At 36.0% G+C, this 23,953-nt stretch overlaps 1 protein-coding gene across 3 annotated transcripts in view; it reads right to left on the bottom strand.

Annotated features, from left to right (window-relative positions):
• Nucleotides 1-3: 3 nt before the first annotated feature.
• Nucleotides 4-23,953, bottom strand: part of NEDD1 (NEDD1 gamma-tubulin ring complex targeting factor) — a 46,822-nt gene continuing 22,872 nt past the window's right edge. For 2 of the 3 annotated variants that reach the window (XM_047866914.1, XM_047866915.1), the window contains exons 6-15: nucleotides 22,214-22,443; nucleotides 20,607-20,808; nucleotides 20,030-20,225; nucleotides 15,083-15,211; nucleotides 12,329-12,373; nucleotides 11,229-11,431; nucleotides 10,159-10,312; nucleotides 9,095-9,251; nucleotides 2,159-2,225; nucleotides 4-1,690 (exon numbers count right to left, since the gene is read on the bottom strand). In XM_047866914.1, the coding sequence (XP_047722870.1) occupies nucleotides 1,586-1,690; nucleotides 2,159-2,225; nucleotides 9,095-9,251; nucleotides 10,159-10,312; nucleotides 11,229-11,431; nucleotides 12,329-12,373; nucleotides 15,083-15,211; nucleotides 20,030-20,225; nucleotides 20,607-20,808; nucleotides 22,214-22,443 (1,488 nt within the window). In that variant the 3' untranslated portion in view covers nucleotides 4-1,585. The remainder of the gene's footprint in view (nucleotides 1,691-2,158; nucleotides 2,226-9,094; nucleotides 9,252-10,158; nucleotides 10,313-11,228; nucleotides 11,432-12,328; nucleotides 12,374-15,082; nucleotides 15,212-20,029; nucleotides 20,226-20,606; nucleotides 20,809-22,213; nucleotides 22,444-23,953) is intronic. The other variant, XM_047866916.1, reaches the window with a different exon arrangement.

Here is a 23,953-nt window from a genome sequence, read left to right as displayed (position 1 = left end):
ACATAAAGTTACTAGAATTGTTTTATTTATCCCACCTCTTTTAATACACATTATGTGCATTTATAGAAAAAGGCAATAGGAAAATATTAATGGATTTAAATACAGCATGTAGGCAAAACACACTTTTATGTTTTCTAAACCTGTTTGATAATGATATAGAAGGAAGCTTGTTACAAATCATAATGCTGTCAATAATCTGTCAGGAAAGAAAGATCATATTAGCACCCTTTTACATTTCAACACAAACGTATTCTCTGAGCCACACTAGGAAAAAGTAATATTTCTGTTTTTATTTCTTGAAGTCATCATTAGTACGTTTACACTTATTAAATATATCCTCAAAATTTCCATCACTTGGGAAAACCATAAAGTTAGTAAGCTAGCTAGGTTTCTTTATTATTTTAGTAAATATTTTTATCTCCGAAGTCAAAATAGGGCAGGAGTGCTGTATACAAGGTACATAGCTTACATCTTTGGGACAGGAGACGATAAGAAGGTAAACAAGCCTGGAGCCCTCCTAATCTTATACAACTAACACCGTAGATCATGGCAGGTAGATGCACACATCCACCCATTCACAAAGAGGTGTAAATTCTTTTGACAATGAACTTTCTAAATTTTACGGTAAGGTCAACAATAAAAAACATTACACACAGCACAGAAAGAATTAGAGAAAGTTAATGATATAAACCACAAAACAAAATAATCTACACTTCTCATTTGGAAGGGAAAAAAATAGGACTAATACTGTAATACTTAGCATCTAATATAAAATTTTCACTGATTATAAGTTGAATCATGTTGATTGAAACTTTACAGAGTAACTTTGCATTTTACTAATTCATAAGATAATCAGTAGATATGCAGCTCTAGTTGAGGCTTATAAGCTCCTGAACGTTTTCATAGGTAAAGTGAAATTAGCTACAAAATACAAAACAGGAGTAGAGATTTGTCAGAAGTACAAAACACTAACATAGATGCAATAGGTATATAATGTAATCTGTGCAATTCAAAATTCCCCAGAATTTTCTTATGAAATGTACAAGTAATAAATAATAGTCATACTTGACTTTATCAAGTTAACAAAATAATTACTAACCACCGTTGTGTTTTACTAGTCAATTGCTTAGAAACACCAATTGCCATTTTAAAATTATTTTCACCATAAAAATAGAAGGCATATCAAGCTCTTTAATCTTCAAACATCCAAAACAATTTGGAAGGCAATTATCAATCAAAAATATTATCTGTTAAAAAAAGGTAATTAAAAAACATACATAACCTATTTTTTTTTTGCACAATTTTCTTTTCTTATGAAAAAGGGCACTTAGTGTGTAGCTAAAGCTTTTGGAAAATAAAGATACTGCTGACTTTCCTACTAGGCAGATGACATGTACAGTTCTTAATATAAAAATATAAATATTTTTGACAGAGAAGATGAAATAGTGGTTAGTGTAAAATCCCATCACCATTTTACTTGAAAAACACTTTTTTCCCCAAAGACCTTAAAAACAATACTGATTCCATGCAGTTGTGTTGCCAGAAGCTTCTCCAATTACAAAACATTAAGGTATTCACTGAAATTTCAAAAGTGGGCCCGTAGTCTTTTGTTTTCTTCTCGTAGTCTTTCAATTTCAGCCACTAAACCTTCATTCACTGAGTATCTTTCCAGCAAAGAGTGCATTTCATTCTAGAAAAGGGGAAAATGCTTTTTAAATCATTGGTATTTCATTTATTTGGCAAGCTGTTTTACATACTTTCAGCTATCATATCTGTCATGTTCAATTAACTACCTGAATGATATTTCTTGTACTTAACCATCCTTACTACTTTGTTAATATAAATGAAAGATCACTGGTGGAAGTTATATATTTGCAAGGCTTACATTTGTACATGTGGGAAGCTTTTAACTTAAATAAATAAATAAATAAATAAATAAATAAATAAATAAAATGGCTGTGAAAAAGTAGCCTTAACTATTATAAGTTAAAAAGAAGAGGGACCAGTTAAAGTCTATTTTACTTACTAAATTTCTAAAATTCCCTATTTATTTATTCTAGCAACTAGATATAATAAAGTAAAAATATATCACCCTTTAATGGGCTCTTTTTAGATCCACAACTCTACACTTATTTAAAATAAAATATGTCATACATACCAATTGCATGTGAAACTGTTTAATCATCTCCACTTGTAAATTCACAATGTCCCTATGGCATGCTTCTCTAGGGAAGAATGTAAAATACTTGTTAGAATTACAATGGTTTTCCCAATTCTAGATCCTTCAAGAAAGTGGCTAACCTTTTCTCATTGTTTCAAACGATTGGATGTTAATAATAAAAATAATACCAATGTGTCTAGAATTTATTTACTATGTACTAGGCACTATTTCTTGGAGACAGAGAGAGAGAGGGCACGTGAGTAGGGGAGAGGCAGAGAGAGAGAGGGAGAGAGGCTCTTAAGCAGGCTCCATGCTCAGCACAGAGCCCAACATGGAGCTCAGTCTCACGGCCTTGGGATCATTACCTGAGCCAAAATCAAGAGTTGGACGCTCGATTGACTGAGCCACCCAAGAGCCCATTTCTTGTACTTTAAATGGAAGAACTCATTTAATCTTTACCATTAGGTGCAATTATTACCTCCATTTTACCAATTAAGGAACTGAGTCACAGAGCAGTTAAAACTATCCAATCAAACCACCAGTAAATGGTGGAACTAGTATATAAACCCAGGCTGTCTACCTCCAGAACTCTCATTGTACTACATTCCTTAATATAGAAATTATCATTAAAGAAAGACAGAGGTGGGGCACCTGGGTGGCTCAGTCGGTTGAGCATCCGACTTCGGTTCAGGTCACGATCCATTGCGGTCTGTGAGTTCAAGCCCCGCGTCGGGCTCTGTGCTGACAGCTCAGAGCCTGGAGCCTGCTTCCCATTCTGTGTCTCCCTCTCTCTTTGCCCCTCCCCCGTTCATGCTCTGTCTCTCTCTCTCTGTGTCAAAAATATATAAGCATTAAAAAAAATACATGAAAAAATAAAAAAATACAGAGATTTATATTACAATGAAATACATACAGATAATTTACTAGGTTATAATGTTTTAATTATTATCAATGTTTTAGCTATTAAAAAAATATCTCCAGTAGAGTAGAAAATGGGTATTTGGGTGGTTATAACAGAGGTTACTCAATAAAATGCAATTAATTCAGGCCTACAAAAGAATACATGAAAATTATGAAGTATAATAATAAAAGGATCATTCAGTCACCCACCACACAACTTATGAGCTAGAACATTAGCAAAATCATAGAAGCTTCCTATATGCTCTTCTCTGATTCCATCACTTACCTTAGGAGAAGCCCAAGAAAGAATTCACTCCTCTGATGAATTTTGTTTAAGCAAAGAAATAGTTTTTTAAAAAAACAACAAACATCTGTCTAACATAGAATATACAGTCAATATATTTTCATTGTGCTTGTTTCTGAGTATTACAAAAATACCACATCCTACGTAGTACTGAGTAGTGCACATTTAAAAAATAACCCAGCACCATGTTTTCAACATTCATCTTCTATACATCTATAATTCACTGATTTCTGCTGGTGTATACATTCTCCTATCAACTGACATTTGGACTGTTTTCAAGATTTTACTGTTACAATGTTGTTATAAGCAATCATGCATGTATCTCTCAATCCACATTGCCAATTTCTATAGATGATAGATCCATGAGTAGATACGCTGAATTAAAGGTTATGATCCAGATGTATACTTGTTCAGTTTTACAAAATAATGCAAATTATTTTCTGAAGTGGTAATATCCGTGGACTTGCTCATCATCCGTGTGAGAGAATTCCTCTTGCTCTACGTCCGCATCAAGGCTTGGTCTTGCCAGACTCCGTACAACATTCTCCCACCTAATGGGTGTGTAATAGTGTCCCACTGCATTTTCAGTTCTCTGATTCACAGGATTGGACCTCTCACCTTGTGTTCATAGACCATTCCTCTTCTGTGAAATGCTTGCACAGGTCTTTTCATCTTGTTTTTCTATTGAATGTCTTTTTTTCTTATTTATTTCTCTTTACATAACCTGATTCTTTGTTGGTTATATGAATACTGCAGATAGATTTTTGTCCTGCCGCTTTGTTAATGGTATCTTGTGATGGACAGTCATCAACGTTCTCTAGTTACTGACCTATTAACACAATCAAATTTACCCATCTATTTTTATAGGTAGTGTAGCCTCTTGTGTTTTGATAACTTCCCTACCCTGAAGTCATATATAAACTCTCTTAACAATGCCTAAAACTTTACCCTTTAAACTTTTACTCTGGGTGGAATTGATTTTTTTTTTAATACCTGGGAATAGGGATCTATGCTTTTCCTCTGTCATATATCACATTTCTATATATGCACAGGTTTTTCTCTGGTCTATGTGCTTCTTTGGGGCCGTTTGTCCACCCTGTGCTAATGCTACACTGTTTTAATTATAGCTTCATAACTAAGCTTATCATCTGACAAAAAAGTCCCCTTCAACCTTATTCTTCTCTGGAGTGTCTTGGTTATTCCTGGATCTTTTCTTCTTTCACATAAATTTTGAAATTATCCTATCATTGTCTTCCAAAAACCCAGATAAGATTTGATTATAATTTTACTCAATCTATAGACTAATTTAGAAGAACTGACATCTTCATAATATCTTTCCACTTATTTAAGTGTTAATACTTTCTAATCAAATTTTAAATGTTTTTCTACAAAGATTTTTACCATCTTTGGTTAGATCTATTCCTAAGTACCTTACTTTTTTTTTCTTACAACTATACTTTAAAAATTCTCTCGGCTTTCTAATTATGACAAAAGCTGTATTAAAAACAAACAGAAAACACCAGAGAACCATGAAAATTGCTAGGATTAGAGAAGCCATGGTCTTATAAAGGAGGGAAGTCTAGTAGGTAAGCCCCACCTTTCCCCCTGCCTTTCCCTCTGGGGGATGTACTGATACTCCCGTGTGGGGAAAAGAAGCTGAAGGGAAAGCAGTGGCCTGGAGCTTGAGAGAGTCTCACTGGGTAGGGCTGTGCTAGGTTGGGAACAGTCAGGACAGCCAAGGCTTTAAGGTACCAGATCCTGGAAAAGGGGTACCTGCAGAAAAGTAAACCTAACATTGCACTCTCCCCTTGAGACACCTGTTGACTCCTATCTATGCCTGTCCTGGGTTAGATGGCGGGAAATCAAACACAAAGTAGCAACTAGAGCAGAGGAAGATTTTGGTGACCTTGTGATGCTGGGGAAATGGAAGCTAAAGTGCAGGACCCACCAAGGTAAAAAAGCCAAGTGAGACTCCAGACGAAATTCAGCTGACATCCCAGAAGGGCACAGACTAAACTGTAGGAATAGAGGCAAACCAGAAATAAACTAGCCCCAAGGAAACCTGAAAGCCAGCAAGAAATGGAACAAAGTGATCTTCTTGCTGGAAGAAATTTAAATCTTCTTAAAAGACAATAAAAATAGAGCCACAGACATCTGCTTAGGAGGTAATCTCTCCAACTCTGATGATGAGGTCAAGCCAGATAAACTATAAAATATACATGTTGAAATTCAACTTGAGAGTGCAAAGAACTCTAAATGCACCAAACTCTAGAAAACAAGAGACCCACAATTATTTTCATCCTCCACAGAGCAGTGGTGGGGAGACAGCAGCTGTTGACAGGGTAAGGAGAGCACGCTGAAATCTGTATAGATTTCTGGAGGCAAGTGAGGACTGGCTCAGCAGTTCAGAATCCCAAGGAGCCCTAGCCAAAAAGGAAGTCCCCATTCATGCACCAACAATGCACAGGCCTTCACTGAGGGCTTCTGGAAACAAGCAGGGGCAGAGCAGGGGACCAGAGATGCACAAGGTCTGTGAAGACTAAGGGCAGCGGCCAGTGAGCCCTCTGAAGCACTCTAGGCCCTCGCGGAGAAGGCAGCCAGCCTCCAAAGCTGAGGGAGAACAGCTGACAGAACCCCTCCACACCTCGCCTCCCCTGTCCCTCCACCGTAAGTGCGGCTGCTCAAGACTTCCTGAAGTCACAACAAGTATATTTATAGAAATCCTCTGAGCCACTCTGGGTCCTGAGTCCCAAGCCAGGGCTGCCTTGGTTGACGGAGGGGCAGAAGAGTTGAGAGAGGCCCCGACTCACCCCTACTCTCCAGGTGCAGGCATGCAAGGCAGGCTGAAAGCTGAAGGCAGGGCAGTGCTGTCTTGCTCAGTCTGCCCCAGCATAAGAGCTTTCTCCCTTTCCAGCACTGCTTTACTCACATTATATTCAAGTCACTTTACCCAGACAATTCTGCTGTCCTGCCACATATATACGTTCCTGAAAAACCTCATATTCTTTAAAATTGTTGTGTTGAAAATAAGATGACCCGATTTTTAAAAAAGTAGCCTGTGTGTGTGTACACACACAGGAGGACAAATACTGCATGATTCTACTTATATGAGATCTCTAAAACAGTCAAATTCATGGAAGCAAAGAACAGAATTGTGGGCATCAGAGGTTGGAAAGAAAGGGAAACAGGAAGTTTCCAAACACAAATATGAAAGGTCAGTTATACAAAATGAGTAAGTTCTAGAGATCTGCCGTACAACATTGTGCCTATAGTTAGCAATACTGTATTACACAGTTAAAATGTTTTTATTCATTCTTGAGAGACAGAGAGAGAGAGAGAGAGAGAGAGAGAGAGAGAGAGAGAGATGGGGAGGGGCAGAGAGATAGAGAGAGAGAATCCTATGCAGGCTCTGCATTGTCAGCATGGAGCCTGATATGGCGCTCAAACTCATGAACTGTGAGATCATGATCTGAGCTGATGTTAGATGCTTAACTGAATAAGCCACTCAGGTGCATCTATACTCAGGTGCCTCTTTCTTAAGAAGGCAGATCTCATTGCGAGTGTTCTTACCACAATAAAACTAAAACAAAGAAAAAGGAAAAAGAAAGAAGAAAGAAAATAACAGGACTTAAGGAAAATGGATTGGAGCAGATTACTCAAAACTTAATTTTTTTTAATCTTTATTTATTTTTGAGAGTGAGAGAGAGAGAGAGAAAGGGAGTGTGAGCAGGGGAGGGGCAGAGAGAGGGAGTCACAGAATCCAAGGCAGGCTCCAAGCTCTGAGCTGTCAGCACAGAGCCTGACATGGGGCTCAAAACACAAACCGCGAGATCATGACCTGAGCTGAAGTCAGACGCTCAACCGACTGAGCCACCCAGGAGCCCCCAGATTACTCAAAATCTATGCAACTTTGTAACAAAAACAATTAAACCCTAGTAAAAATACCAGCATAGTTTAAATATTGAATAATCAAAGACTTTACCTTAAAAAAAGTGATGGCCACTTGATAAAAGGGTAAGAAAAAAAGAGAAAGGATTGGGGTCATCAAACATGGAGGCAAGGATAAAATACCCAAAGATGGGGGATAATCACAAAGTAAGTCGTTCCTAACACAGAGCCCACAGCCAAACCAGGTTAAGAGAAAGAGTATAGGAAGAGACAGCACTGATAGGTGGTTTGCTGCCTTCAGCTATGTTCATGTACTTGGTTTTAGTAGCCTTTACATGAACCAGCAAAATTTCCTCATCATATTGTCATCACTGTCCTATTTATCAATCACAAATGAATTAATTTACATTAATTAACACAACACATTGTACCTACCCCATTTAAACTACAAGGCCTTTGTGGGCAGATCATTCATTTTTGTACCCTTAGTATCCAGTACATATTCTAGGCACGTTGTAAATGTCAAAAATGATTATTTTCCTTTAAAAATGTATGTGTTACCATTTAAAAATATTTTTTTTCAAAAACCTTTTAACATTAAAAAGAAACATGCACCAACAAAAACTATATATCTTCTCTAATATTCTTGCTCCAGACATTCCAAATCAGAGCTAGAATACTAACTATATAGGTCCTAAATGGGGGGGGGGGGGGGGGGGGGGAACACAAAAGATTCTAATAACTGAAAATAGTTTCTGATATATATTGTGATGATAGGTAAAAGGAAGTAACACTGTAGAACACATTCTTATAGTGTTCAAAATTCAAAGGATAAGACAACGATAGATCCAAGCAAAAAAACTTTTAATTCACTCTTACATTCTGATGCATTCCGTTTGAAAATATTCAGGGGGCGCCTGGGGTGGCTCAGTCAGTCAAGCATCTGACTCTTGATTTTGGCTCAGGTAATGATCTCACAGTTTGTGGGGTCGAGCCCCATCTATGAGCAGAGCCTGCTTAAGATTCTCTTGCTCCCTCTCTCTCTACCTCTCCCCTATGCATGCGCTCTCTTTCTCTCCCTCTCTCTCTCAAACATAAATAAATAAACCTAAAAAAAAAACAACAACGAAAAATTCAGAATTCCTTTAAAAAATTCTTTCTCTACTATATTAGTACACATAGCATACTTAATAGGTGATTTATAAATACTGCAAGTAAGAATATCATTTGACCTTACCAGAATCTGTCCACACTTTTTAATGTTTATTTTTTGAGAGAGAGAGACAGAGCGAGCACATGGGTGCAAGTAGGGGAGGGACAGAGAGAGAGAGAGGGGGACAGAGGATCTGAAGGGGGCTCTGTGCTGACAGCAGAGAGCCCAATACAGGGCTCGAACTCATGAACCAAGAGATCATGACCAGAGCTGAAGTCAACGCTTAACCAACTGAGTCACCCCGGCGCCCCTGTCCACATTTTGATGATAAAAAAAATCCATGATGGCAGCTTGCCTGCTACACTGCCTTGCCAAGTCATCTAATAATTGCCATAGGTAAATATACATTTTCCTGGCTGACAGTCAATAAATTCAGTACAGCAAGATCAACAAAACTCATCATGTTTTGTATGGTTTTATGGACCCTAAAACCTGGGCAAAAGTAGCAACCACCAAAATTACTTATAGTTTTGGTTTTATACCCAATAAAAACAGCCAGTTAATGTCTAGATAGAAAGAGAAACTTCTTAATTACTACCTGAAAATTGAAAATAGTTTCTGATATATATTGTGATGATAGGTAAAAGGAAGTAACATTGTAGAACACATTCTTATAGTGACTTCTTACCTGAAGTCATCCAATGTCTCCTGTATCATATTCTGAATAAACCGGATTTGAACGGATGTCAATGGTGCATTTGGCCGATTATTTCCAATGGTATCAGCTATTTTTTCTGAGAGTGAACTGGCAACTCCAGCAGTGACAGAGGATGCTATCTTTGGATCTAAAATAAAAAATGGAGAAAATATTAATAGTCAGCTTAAACTAAGAGATATCAAACATTTGTAAATAAGATTTGGCACGAGAAGACTAGAAAAACAGGTAAAGAACAGCATTCCTGTGACATTTAGAAAAACTCACTGTCTGGAATACAAATCTTAGAAACTTTCTAGGACATTATTTCTAATACCCATTTATCTATCTATATGAACTGCCAACTGTCTAATATAATAACATATGACAGAGGGATTAATCTTGAAGAATCTCGGAACCATTTCCTCTTACAAAAGATGAATGTGACATGTTGCACCACAAACTAGATAAACCAAGACTATTAAACATAAACAGAGGGAATACAGAAGTAAAGTACTGCTACAAGCAAAGCCCCAGAGTTTACGCTAATACGTCCACAGAAACCTTAAAGTGAAATATATCTAAATAAGAGTTTCTTCCATACAAAGAGTTGTTTTTTATAGATAACTATTATAAATGAAACAAATACTCCATTAAATGTGATCAAGTTTTTAGGATCTATGGCATGAACCCCACATTAATATGGAATACGGCTTTAATATGGAAGGGGACAAAAAGACAATTCCAGGTAGTTAATGACTCATTTCCAAAGGGTCCTACGTTATATTCCTATTTGTACCATATTAGATCAAGACCCTTACATATTAGATTGAAAATAAAATTCAGACCAAAGGAGTATCGAATCAGGTTGCTGAGTTTAACCATTCATATGCATGTCACTGTCCTCTAGTAAGAGTCACAGTAGAAAAGTGTTGTAAATTTTAAACTCCTTTACCTTTCTTACCCTATGATCACTCTATTTATTTATCCTTTTCAAGTTAACTAGAGGGAGTTTTCAACCTAACACTTTGAAACATCAGGGAGTTTTATGTACTTACTTGGAGTTGAGGATCCATTGACCGGGGGTTCATATATTAACTGGGCTTCGATTTCTTTCTCTGGTTTTTCAAATTTCTCAGGACTTTTTGTTTGGTTAGATGGTGGAGAGGTATTCAGATTTCCAGTTTCAGCACCAGGGATCAACTTTGCAAACTTCACATTGAAAATAAAAAAATTCATATATAAATTTTGGTTTTACCCTTATTATACATATAATTTATACCTACTTATCTTTTTTTCTAGTAGGTAGGGTCAGGAAAATGAAAAATCAGAGGGATATAGAAGAAGAAAAAAAATTGCTACAACTAGTGGTAAAATAAATCCTGTCCACGAATCAAAAACAATTTCAATGAGAACATGATGGGGAAGAGCTCACTTACTAAGCATCTGCTGTTGAGTATCTTTAAAATGGTAATCACAGGCAAAAAACAAACAAACAAACAAAAAACAACCAGACTCTCACATGGTAACTAGTCAGAAATATTTAAGAAGTCAAAAGACATTTTTGTACTTCTTCAATATCTTTCCAGTATCATCCTAAAAAAATCAATATGAAAATAAACAGACATAGTATAGAACAGACTCAGCCTTTCTGGTAACATTTGATCATTTTAAGCCCTTATGTAGCAAATTAGCTTCTATTTTGGATACTGTATCAGAGCAGAAGATAATAAGGATCTATTATATTCTTAGCTCCACCCCTTTGCTCTAAGACTTAGGGTAAATGACTTGACTACCAATTGGTGCTTTCTGCAGCAATGGAAATAAATTCTAAAAAACTCAGGTATAAACTATTCTTAGACAGTCAAGTATTTTGTCATAGAAAAAAAAGTTTAAGTTTACGTCTGCTTTTACCTCCAAAGTTTTCAAAGACAGATTTCAAAAGCATCCTTTAGTTTTTAACACATGACATCAAGATTCAAGAATATTTTTCTAGCTGGTAGGTGCACAGCACTGTTAGTAATCAGGACACATCCCTGGCAGCTGCCCGCTTTCTGTCTAGTGATGAGCTTCCTTATGCTACTGACAAATCCACACAGCGAGTTCAGTACCGTTTTCAGGCAGATACCTGTTTGAAGGAGTCCTTAGGTTCCTGTTTTCCCAGATATGTTTTCTTAGATTCAGCTGTCAGATCATGATTTTCATTTTCTTCTTTCCCTGGAGATCCCATAAAAACGTTAAGAGGACTAGAATGCAATACTGAAGTGCTTGACGTTCCTGGGTTTTTTCTTGGAGGAAAGACTGAGTTCAATTGTGGTAGAAAGTCAAGGCCTGAAAAACAGGAGAAAAAAGCTATTTGCATATGATTTTCTCCAATCTTGAATATTTAAGAAAAGCACTTAATACGACAGACAGGTTAATATGGTAGAAAGACATGCGATTTGGATTCAGAAGACAGGTTCATTTGTCAGCTCTAGCCCTTATTTGATGTACACAAAATCTTGGGCAAAAACTGTAAAACTCTTGTTTCCTGATCGGTAAATGTGATGCTGACATCCATCTGTCTCAGTACTAAGGCTTAAAAGAGATACTATACGTAAAAATACTTTGAAAATCACAAAGCCCAATTAATGTTTTAGTCAATATTATTAGTTTTTGATAACTGAAAATTGTTAATTTAGCATATATCTGCAGCATATCTTGATAGGCAGCCTCTAAGATGGCTCCGAATGATCCCTGCCTTCTGGCATGGATCCATGCCCTCGAGTAATTCCCTCCCTTTGAATGTGGGCTGAACCTAGAAACTTGCTTCCGAAGAAGAGAATACAGCAAGAATGGTGGGGTGTCACTTCCAAGATTAGGTTACAAACACGCCGCAGCTTTCATTTTGAGGGCCCTCTCTCACTGTCTTGCTCACCAGCTCTGAGGGAAGCCGGCTGCCATGTTGTCAGGTGCCCTGTAAGAGGCCCACATGGGAAGGACTGGCATATTCTGCTAGTAGGCACATGAATGATCATGCAAGTAGATCCGTGCCCAGTCAACCCTGGAGATGGCTGCAGCCCTGTTGATATCCTGATTAAACTAAGCCATGCTCAGATTTTTAACCCACAATTATGAGGTGATAAATATTCTCTTAAGCTTCAATGTGTTGGGGTAATTTGTTACACATCAATAGATAACACAATACCATTTTTAATTTTCATAAAAATACTTCTCAGTAGTTCTTACCATCTTTGCCTATGGACTCATCACCTCCCTTGTTAACCACAGCATCTATAATAAAATTAGAAAATCAAATTTTTTAAATTGTGAAAAAGAAGCCATAGCAAAAATTCTCCAAAGAGTTCGATTTCAAAAAGGAAAAGTTACAGTTGGGACTCATATAAACTTCCCTTTTCACTCTTTTACCTTCATGCAGAGCAGCAAGTATGAAAAGTAATTCTACGGTATAGGGTCGTTTAATGAGACAGCAAGGTATATGAGAAACGCATTGCAGTAGGCTCCAGAAATCTATAATCCAGTTCTGCCTATACCATTCAATAGCTCTATGACCTTAGACAAGCTTTTTATACAATTAGCTTTAGTTTCTGCAACTATATAATGAAGATAATGTCTGGACCACCTCACAAAATTGTTCTGAGGATCAAGTGAAACAATGTGAAACTATTTTGCAATACAATGATATAAAAAACATAAGTTTCCATTAATGTTTTAATGACAGAATATGTATAAGAAAATTCCAATACTGTAATACTATTCATTTACCAATTAATATCCAAAAGTTGTTCAACTCCATTTTAGCTAATTAATAGAAAAATGGGCAAAAGTCATAAAAAATTCACCAAAAATTCAAATGGCCAATAAATTATCATATATGATTATCACAGTAATAGGACTATCATCCATCCATCCATCTGCATGTGTATATATATACCTACTAATTGTACAAAAAACATACACTTTATATCATTTATTTATTTTTATTATTTTACACAGCCTTCACACCCAGTACAGGGCCTGAACACTCAGAACCCTGAGATCAAGAGTCAGATGCTTACCCAACTGAGCCACCCATGCACTACCCCTTCTTTATTTTACACATATACTTTTAAGAAATTACTAGTTTCCCTTAACAAAAGCAGAAATATTCTTACTCAAAAGATGAAGACATTAAGGCAAACAGATTAAGCAGAGTTGAATTCTTGAGATCAAAAAACAAGTCTCTTGACAATGAAAATCAGTAGTATATTTATTATCCATGTTTTTTTCTTATTAATGATATGAAAGTCTAATAAATGAAGGGCATAAGGCTCAAATTCTAATCATATTTTTAAAAAGTAAAGAAGAATTTCTATCCTTTATTCATTTCTCTTAAAAACCATTAAAGAGAATGTCATTTATAACTCAAACACTTTCAAAAAGCCCCTTCCTACATTCTTCAATTCAAAAGTTACCCCAGGGGTTCTCATAAGCCAAAGCTCCCCAGATGGTTACTAACCTCCAAAACCTTTCTCAACTCCAGCCCATGCCATTCTACTCTCCTTTGCCCACATCTTTCCTGTCTTTATTCTTTAACTATGTAGTCTGACCTCTCTTCATCCTGAAAGAAAGGAATCCTTTCTCTTTCATTAGGTGGAAGACAGGGAAATCTGACCTGGCAAATAGTCATTTTCAGGGCATGGTAAGGCATAAAGCACTAAGTAATTCTGTGCCATCACACATGTACTTTATTTTTTTTAAGATATTTATTTTTTTAATGTTTATTTATTTTTGAGAGAGAGAGAAAGAGAGAGAGAGAGAGAGAAGCACGGAGAAAGGGAGACACAGAATCGGAAGCAGGCTCCAGGTTCTAAGCTGTCAGCACAGAGCCCAAGACGGGGCTCAAAGTCACGAGCCTGATATCACAAACTAAGCTGAAGTTGGACATTTAACCAACTGAGCCACCCAGGCACTCCTACTTATTCTAATTATGAAATTAATTGTAGAAAATTTGGAAAGTAGATAATTTTAAAGGAAAAATGAAACTCTATAAGATCAAGAGTGGATGTAACAATTTAAACATACTGCTACTGCTGACATTTAGGTTTGCTCCAGAGTTTCAATACCATAAACAGTAAACATACAAATCTTTGTAGGATACTGTGAATATGTTATTAGGTAAATTTATAGAAATAGAATTAACAGGCCAAAGGGTATGAATATTTAAGCGTGCCAAATTATGCTCTAGAAATTTACCCATATTGTTGATAATACTGCTGTTAGCAGTGAGACTATCCCATTAATGAAAACAGTATGAACATCAGTACCAAAAAAACACATCCAAATAATGTGCCCGGTTCATACAGTATGAACAACAATGATATATGTTTCTATATATCAAAATGACAAGTTTTTTATGTTTTTATTTTCTTTTTAATGGCAACATCTCCTAGCAATGGGGAGAGGAGGGAGGGAGGGAGGGAAGGAAGTAGAGAGAGAGACTGTGTGTGTGTGTGTGTGTGTGTGTGTGTGTGTGTGTAGTACTTTCACACATAGTGTAAAAGATGAGGCAATCTATCACCTAGCCATACTTCTTCATGAAAACAATGAATAAATAACAATTAGATACTAATAATAAAAAACAATTTTTTTAGGTTAAAAGGTATTTTTTGCCTATCAAAATATCTAAGATTTTAAGATTTATTAGAAACTAAAAAACTGCCTATGGAGGCAAAATTTCCTTTAAGACACTTCTGTGGAAATTAAAATGCTAACTTGAGAGCTATTTGCATAGTTCCCATGTGAAAATGACAAGCGTATACTTTAGAATGGTAACATCTGAAATATCAGGGCAAAGGAAAAGATACCACCCCAGGGACTGAGAAAATTAGCAACTGTCATGAACAGAAACAGACTGAAGCTATTACCCACATCTTTTAGCGAGACTAAAAATGTAATGACTGCCAGCAAGAGAACATGATCCTCTGATCTGAAAAGACTTACCATCTCTGATCGGTGAAAACATGTCACCTAAACTACTTTTTCCAGTATCATCAAAGCTGAAGAAATCCTGATTTTTCCCACTGTCCGTTTCCTTAGATATAATATCAGTGTTTATGCTTCGAGGCAAACCTTATAGGAAAATTAGATATAAAAATAAATGTTACTACAGCCAAAAAAAAATTTATCATCAGAAGCTCAGTTCTGAAAACTAATGCATTACCATATCACTGGTAATATTACAACTATGAGCAACAGGAAAACAAAATAATATAACAACAGCTCAGTTAACCATGATTTTCATGTAATGAAGGGCTCCTCAAAAGCAAATAATCTATTCATTTATATAATACCATCTTATTTTAGCCTTTTTGATGAAATTTTTCTAAAATAATTTATATACTTTGCTACCCTCTTAAACAGTGTACTGAACACAACCAACTTCTATTAGAACAGACTCACTTTTATGATCATCTATAAATGATTAAAGAAGTCTGTAAAGCATTTAGCATGATGCCTGACACAGAGCAGATTCAAGTAATGTTAGTTCCTTTCCCCAACAGTAAATGGATCTCTTTTTGCCCTCTTCCGCCTTTTCCTTCACTAACAGTGGAAGCTTAACATGCTCTCGGTATTATCGACCTCAAATGACTTCACTAGCCTCAGGATAGTTTACTAGAAGGAAGAAAACCAGAATACTAAACTAATAAAGAATAGCATAGCAGACAATAATAAAGAGCCACAGGTTTTGTTTTCCCTGCCAGTATATAATGCAAGGGATTAGAGCAGGGACTTTGGAAGAGGAACTCTGTGAGCTCAGTAGCTTCTTGCTCATTTCTGGGTTGAGGACTGAGTTCTAGAAATTCGAGACCTGTGACGAAAATCTGGTGTTTTAATTGGTAGCATGTTACTGTATTACACTATCATTTAAGTAGTGTTTTATTTGCTATCTTGGTCCCAAGATCCTGAAAAGCTAGGATAAAAACAAAGAACAGCCAGCATATCCAAAAATGTCCAAGTCTCGCAAATGAAATAAACTTTTATAATAGTACATGATAGAAAGTTAAAACATTACTGAACATTTGTACACCACTATCATTGAAGTGTTTACACCACGAGTTGAATTGTTATAAAGAAGAAATTTTCTCTTCTTCTTCTAGGTCGTTAAACATTATGAATGCATAACTCTAGCCTCTGGAACTTTAGGAAACAGAAGTTTAGTATCATTTGGAAGTAGTGCTAAAGCCTTATGGTTTTACTTCTTAAATGGCTGTTTCCTACTGAAAGTGAGCACTAGCAATAAATCTGCAGAGGTTCTTTATTCTTTTTTAATTTTTTTAAATGTTTTTATTTATTTTTGAGACAGAGAGAGACAGAGCATGAGCAGGGGAGGGGCAGAGAGAGAGGGAGACACAGAACCCGAAGCAGGTGCTCCAGGCTCTGAGCTGTCAGCACAGAGCTCGACGCGGGGCTCGAACCCACGGACCGTGAGATCATGACCTGAGTCGAAGTCGGACGCTCAACCAACTGAGCCACCCAGGCGACCCGAGGTTCTTTATTTTTTATAAGTTTTTATTTAAATTACAGTTGGTTAGCATACAGTATAATATTAGTTTCAGGTGTACAATATAATGAGTCAACACTTCCATACAAGACCCAGTGCTCATCACAACAAGTGCCCTCCTTAATCCTCATCACCTATTTCACCTATCCCCAACCCACCTCCCCTCTGGTAACAGTTTGTTCTCTAGAGTTAAGAAAAAGCAAAGCTGGAAGCAACACAATTCCAGACTTCAAGTTCTACTACAAGGCTGTAGTGATCAAAACAGTATGGTAGTGGCACAAAAATAGATACACAGATCAATTGAACAGAATAGAAATCCCACAAAGGAACTATATGGTCAATTAATCTTCAACAAAACAGGAAAGAAAATCTAGTGGGAAAAAGACAGTATCTTCAACAAATGATGTTGGGAAAACTGGACAGCAACATGTGGAAAAATGAAAGTGGTCCACTTTCTTACACCATACACTTAACTCAAAATGGATCAAAGACCTAAATGTGAGACATAAAACCATTAAAATCTCAGAGGAGAACACAGGCAGTAACCTCTTTGACATGACTCACAGCAACTTCCTTCTAGATATGCCACCTGAGGAAACAAAAGCAAAAGTAAACTACTGGGGCTTCATCAAAATAAAAATCTTCTACACAGCAAAGGAAACAATCAACAATACTAAAAGGCAACCTACAGAATGGGAGAAGATATCTGCAAATGACCTATCTGATAAAGGGTTAGTATCCAAAATCTGTAAAGAACTTCTAAAACTCGACACTCAAAAAACAAATAATCCAACTAAAGAATGGGTGGAAGACATGAATAGACATTTCTCCAAAGAAGACATGCAGATGACCAACAGACACATGAAAAGATGCTCAACATCACTGATCATCAGAGAAAGATGAATCAAAACTACAATGAGACATCACCTCACACTGGTCAGAATGGCTAAAATCAACAACACAAGAAACAACTGGTATTGGTGAAGATGTGGAGAAAGGGGAACCCTCTTGCACTGTTGGTGGGAATGCACTGGTTGGCGCCTTTAGTAGAGCAACATGAACTTTTTACAAATCTCAGACTCATTTTAGGGAGTTTAAAATAATAGTAATAGTAATGATGAAAACTGTGATGACAGTATTAGTAAAACCATAATTTACTGAGAGCCTATTGTGTGCCTATTGATTTATTTTCTCTGGTTTTCATAATATCGCTAAAAGTTATATATTATCTATGGAAGAAAAAATAAGACTCAAAGTGGTTAAAAAACTGCCCAAAGTCATCCTAGTAGGAAGTCACAGACCCAAGACTTATGTCTAACAAACTCTCTGTTTCAGAGCGGGGAAACGTACATGTATGTGTATGTAAGAGAGAGCAAACGATGAAGCAAATGTGGCAAAATTTATAAAACAGTGAATCTGCTGAAGAGTATACTAGAGCTCAGGAGTTCTTTATACTATTTTTGAAAATTTTCTATAAATTTGCAATTATTTCAAAATAAGATTAATAAATAAAAGTTTCTAACTCTTTGTGGGTACAGGGCAAACTTTCATTTTGTCAGAAACTTTGCTAATCAGCCAAGAGTTATCATTAATCAGTGACCCTGCAGACCCAAGTCTTGCATTGCCTAATTAATGCTGTCATCGTTACATGAGTTTCCTTATTAAAAACTAAATGAATAACAGTGAGATTTCATAAAGCTCAGAGTAAATGAGAGAAACTTTATTTTATTTAATTTTGGAAATATGAGCAAAATCAGTAATAGTAAAATTATCTTTGAAAATAGTGACAATTTTCATAATATAGTTAATTCAACATCTTGGCAAACATTACTCAAAGTTATATTTCAAACTTAATTTCTTCTTCTAAGTATATAGCAATAATATTTGCTTCCAGGAGTTCTTAAATAAGAACTAATTATTTTTTTATATAATATGTAATGACTTTTATGTAAGGATGATGTAGATATTAACAGAAAATTTATAATGAATATATATACTATTTTTTTAAAAAAGCTATTCCATACTATCAAGGCTAACAAAGTTTTGCTTCTACTTGAAAATCATAAACTCATGCTGAGAAGGTATCAACCAATACTTGTGTCCAAGTTAAGTATTTGTCCTGAAACCTTAAAAAGACATGGATACATCCATTTCTAATGAGACTAGTTTGGAAACAGAGTGGTATATATACCATGCAGGCTTTTAAAAAATATGTTGTAAGGTGATAGTATAGCATATCTTAAAAAAAAAAAAAAAAAAAAAAAACAAAAAACGTTTTCAGGAATTGAGAGAAAAAGAATATTCTCTATAGTAAACAGGGAAGCTTATCATCATATTACACCTTCACAAAGTCTAAATGAATTTTTTAAGAACCATTTTATCAATATGATTATTGGAATAGAAGAAATTATTTAAAAATGACAACATTTTTGTTTCTTTTTGTTTAACAAACTACTAATATACTGCTTAATAGGTGCCAGGCACTATTCAGCACTTAAATAAATTCACTTCATCACCTGACTTACTTTGTTATGAAATATGAAATAAAAGAAGTCACTAATAGCTTTTTTTGTAACTCAGAGATCAAATCAAAGTGACAACATCAAAGAATCATATTCTCTATTGATTAATCTGAAGACACAAGACATCCAGTCTGGAGTGGTATTAAGGATAATTTCTAAATTGGTATTATTCTATTTGTAAGATAATACTTCTTACAACAAAAGTTCAGCTGGGGGCACCTGGATGGCTCGGTTGGTTGAGCGTCCGACTTTGGCTTAGGTCACGATCTCATAGTTCCTGGGTTTGAGCCCCACGTCAGGCCCTGGGCTGACAGCTCTGAGCCTAGAGCCTGCTTTGGATTCTGTGCTTCCCTCTCTCTCTCTGCCCCTCCCCCACTTGTGCTCTCCTTCTCTGTCAAAAATAAATAAACATTAAAAAAAAAGTTTAGCTAAATAGATTAAGTACCTTTCATTAATTTTTAAAAAATTTATAGGGGCGCCTGGGTGGCGCAGTCGGTTAAGCGTCCGACTTCACCCAGGTCACGATCTCGCGGTCCACGAGTTCGAGCCCCGCGTCGGGCTCTGGGCTGATGGCTCGGAGCCTGGAGCCTGTTTCCGATTCTGTGTCTCCGTCTCTCTCTGCCCCTCCCCCGTTCATGCTCTGTCTCTCTCTGTCCCAAAAATAAATAAACGTTGAAAAAAAAAAAAATTTATAGCTCAAGTTAAAATGGTCACTTCTTCCATTTTTACCACCTACTAATAATTTTACTTAAATACACAAGTGAATTTGAGTTCTAGGCTCTTGAAGAAAGTGCTAATAATATATATTGGGTCGGGGTGCCGGGTGGAAACTCCAAATACCATAAACGCATAAGCAGCATTTACCTGCTTTGTCTTGAACAGCAACTGCTCCTTTTCCCCCAGCTGTTGTCATGGGCTGTGGGAGAGCTGTGCCAGTGGAAGAGGTGGCTGCTTCTCGGCCGACTCCAGAATTCTGAACTCCTCCACTGGTAGTGCTCACATTAATGGCTCGTTTGTTCACAGCTGTGGGCTTATTTGAACAGCCTTTATTTAAACTTGACTGAAATGTAATGGAATATTTAAAAGCTCAGGTTTCTAATGCTCCATAGTATACATTAATATTTTATCAATTCCTTGTTAGGATAAAAATACATATATTTTCCCTTACAAATCTTAAGCCTGCTGATGAATCTGAGAGTTTCCCTCTGAACCAAAAAGGCTTTTAAAATATTTTTGAAGAAATACGAGAATTAAGGACAAAAAAATAGTTTAAAACCAAGTATCAAGTAACTTTGTATCAAAATTATTTAAAATGCTTTCATATAAGAATGATCATAAAGCAAAACTACAATGTGTTTAATGGACAAAATATGACTTCCATATTCTGAGTTACACTTATTTAGTAAAATCCAAAATAATCAAAAGAAAGAAAATACCTTACCTTAGAAAGAGCAGTGGAGTACTGAAATGCTATACATCGCACAGAAGTCTTGTGAGCAGTGATGGTTTTAACTGGTGATTTCAACATCCTTAAATCATATTGATATATTTTCCCACGGGAAGATCCAATAGCCAAAGTGGCTCCATCAGGCATGAAATCTACTGCAGTTAGAGGGGTATCGGCCACTAGTGTTTTCACTAGCCTTTCGAAAGGGGAACAAAGTCTATGTAGGTATGTGAATATATACAGGTATACAAGCATATGTGACGTTAGACAGCTATCGACCAAAACCAAAGTTACTTAGAATACACATCCCAAATATTTGCATAAAGCAGAAATTCAGAATTAGAGACATTTCTAATACAATGGCAGATAAAGGAACTGCTGAATACACCATTCTATTTTTCTATTCACTTCCAACAGGTTAAGTTCTACATCTTCAGAAGCAATATGTATTCCTTTGAGTAATTACTACTTTGACCGTGAACGTGACAGACTTCCTGGTGTTACTCCACAAACAAGGGTTCTAGTCTCAGGGTTAAGGAGGCCCTAAGTATCCCCTTTCCATTTATTGACCTGCTCAAGTCTCAAGAGGACTATGACCTTTCATCACAGGGGAGCAGCTGTGCATTTCTTGACCAAAAAGCTAACAATCCATGTAGCTTGATCCTCATGAAGCCAATACAGAAATATGGATACTGATCTGCTGAAGCTGAGCTTTTTGCCACAGTGTCTGGTGTACGAGAGAAATGCTTACTGACTCTTAAGGTTCTCAGCAAATTAGTTAACAAGAAAGAGTAAAACAGAACAATTTTTAAAAAAGAAGAAAGTGAAACAAGTAAACTTTTAACAAGGGCTGATAGTGGGTCCTTCCCTAGTAGTAACATTACCATTTTCTTCCACACAATCTTTAGATACGGCTAGGTGTTTTGAATACACCTGTAGCACTCTTATAACCATTTTTTTTTTTTTAACAGCTAACCAAGCACAGCTATAACTGTAAGAAAGAAAAGAAGGCACAACTGACCCAGATACTTAAAAGATTACATACCCTTTAGCTCTAGATCAGTGGTTCTCAACTAAGGGCAATTTTGCTACTCTTGCTAATTTGGGGAATACTACTAGCATCTAGTGGGTAGAGGCCAGGGATGCTGCTGAATATTCTACAATACCCAGGACAGCCACCCCACCCCCTGCCCCCACACCCCACATCCAAGAATTATCCAGCCCAAAATGTTAGCAGTTTAGAAACATTGCTGTAGATAATGAATTAATTTTAAAGCAAATTAATCATATTGCCTTAAAAAATATATTCAGTTGTATTTTTGAAAAAGAATACTATGCCTGTGTGCTAAAATAAAGATGTGCAATCATTAACATGCTATTCTTAACATTCATCATCCAGATGTACTCTAAAGAACATCCACATTTCATCTATTTTTTTCTGCATGTGAGAAAAAAGAGAAAATTTTATCTTTTAGATATCAAGTACACAAACTTTAGATGTCCCAAACATTAATCAGAGGTCTATGCAAATCACAAATATGCCTGCTAATGAGATTACAGTTATTTGTTACTAAATTAAGAAATGATCATGTCACACTTACTTCTTACTTGAAGTATCATAGAGAATGATTCTTTTATCCAGGCCTATAGTCACAAATAGCAATTCATTGACAGGAGAAAAACAGATGCCAGAAGCTGGAGCTTTATGTGTACTGTCAAAGTTATGGTATGGACTCTGGCTATTCACATCCCAGAGAGTTACTACTCCGTTATCCGAAACACTGCCCAGTAGTGATTTCTTAAACAAGGAGTACTTCAAGTGCCGAACAGACTATGAAAATAAGAATAAATTTTATGTAACTGTAAGCATTCATAAGAACATTTTATATAAACTATATAAATAATGGCCAACCATCAACCACACTATTCACAGGGGATTTAGGACCTCTCTGGTTTATAGAGTAACAGGCTTTAATTATGACAACCATAAAATCATTTAGTGGGCTATAAGATGACCCCAATACATACCAATATTCTAGTAATTAAATCTGTCATGATTTTATTATCTTGGAATAGAGCTACCTCAATCTCCCCTTTTGCGGAGGAAAAATACAAGATGTTGAGATTACTACATTAATTCATCAGGATTAGGAACATCTACCATAAAGGCCCAGTAGTAGCCAATCACAGCTAAAACACGAACAAGTGTAAGAGAACACTGGCAGAGAATGAGCAATATTTCAAATTTATTTTCTATATGTATTTTAGACATTTGGATATATTTGTTTGAATCCGAGCATCTGATGTACTGGCAATTTAACACCTGAAGCATAATAAAAAATTAACTAAATCACAAAGAAATAATTGACAACACTATAGACTGGGAATGGACAATATCCACTCTTTCAAAGGCATCAGCCTGAGGGCAATACTGGCCTTTCTCTAAACACTCCTCTCTGGGGGCAGTGGAGACATACTCTCTAGTTTCTGTTGGACCAGAAAAAACAAAGATTCAGTTTGAGTAAACAGGTCTTGAATTAAAACTGGATGAATTTTATCCACTTTTACTAAAATGTTGCTTTCAAACTTGTATTGATATTATCATTCACTGAGCAGAGGATTAAATATTTTACATTTAAACTAATTTTTCATTGCACAGAACCAGCAATATAAACACAGAAATTAAAAGTAGAATCCAGAGTGGGAAACTGGCTCTAAGACATCTTCAAAGAGTTAAGTTACAGTACTGAATAAAGCAATAAAGCAGTCACTAGGAGATAGTAGCCATATATATATATATATATATATATATATATATATATATATATATATATATATATATATATATATATATAAATAAATAAATAAAACCAAAAATCACAGACCTCCTAGATCCTCAAAGTACATAAAATTCAACCTCTTAGTCATAGCAGGAGTCCTTAAAATATGGTCATCCAGAATCTATTTGAATATAGCAAGGAACAAGAAGCTTACTACTTTATATAATGAAACTTTATAAATAGTTAAAAATGTATTTCTTGATTAAATCAAATCCTAAATTCCAAGTTTGCTTTATATTCTGTGGACCTGTATGGCAACTCTTTAGGAAAAGGCTAAAGAAAACCATAAATCTTCCTCTCAGATAACCTGGGTTCAAGTAGGGTCTCAGCCAAGTTCCAACTTCCAAGTACCCTATTATCATTTTTAAAAACTGCTAATTTCTGAAAGAATTTGTATTTCACTGCTGTTCATGCTTTAAAGGTTCTCGGATGAAAAATGCTAAATGACCATCTGTCTTCCTTTTTTTGTGAACTGCCCATTAATCTACTCTGTTTATTTTC

The sequence above is a fragment of the Prionailurus viverrinus genome, chromosome B4 (genome assembly GCF_022837055.1).
Source record: "Prionailurus viverrinus isolate Anna chromosome B4, UM_Priviv_1.0, whole genome shotgun sequence".
NCBI classification, from domain to species: domain Eukaryota; kingdom Metazoa; phylum Chordata; class Mammalia; order Carnivora; family Felidae; genus Prionailurus; species Prionailurus viverrinus.
Note: the sequence above shows the minus strand (reverse complement) of the source record. Positions and strands in the feature narration are given on the sequence as shown.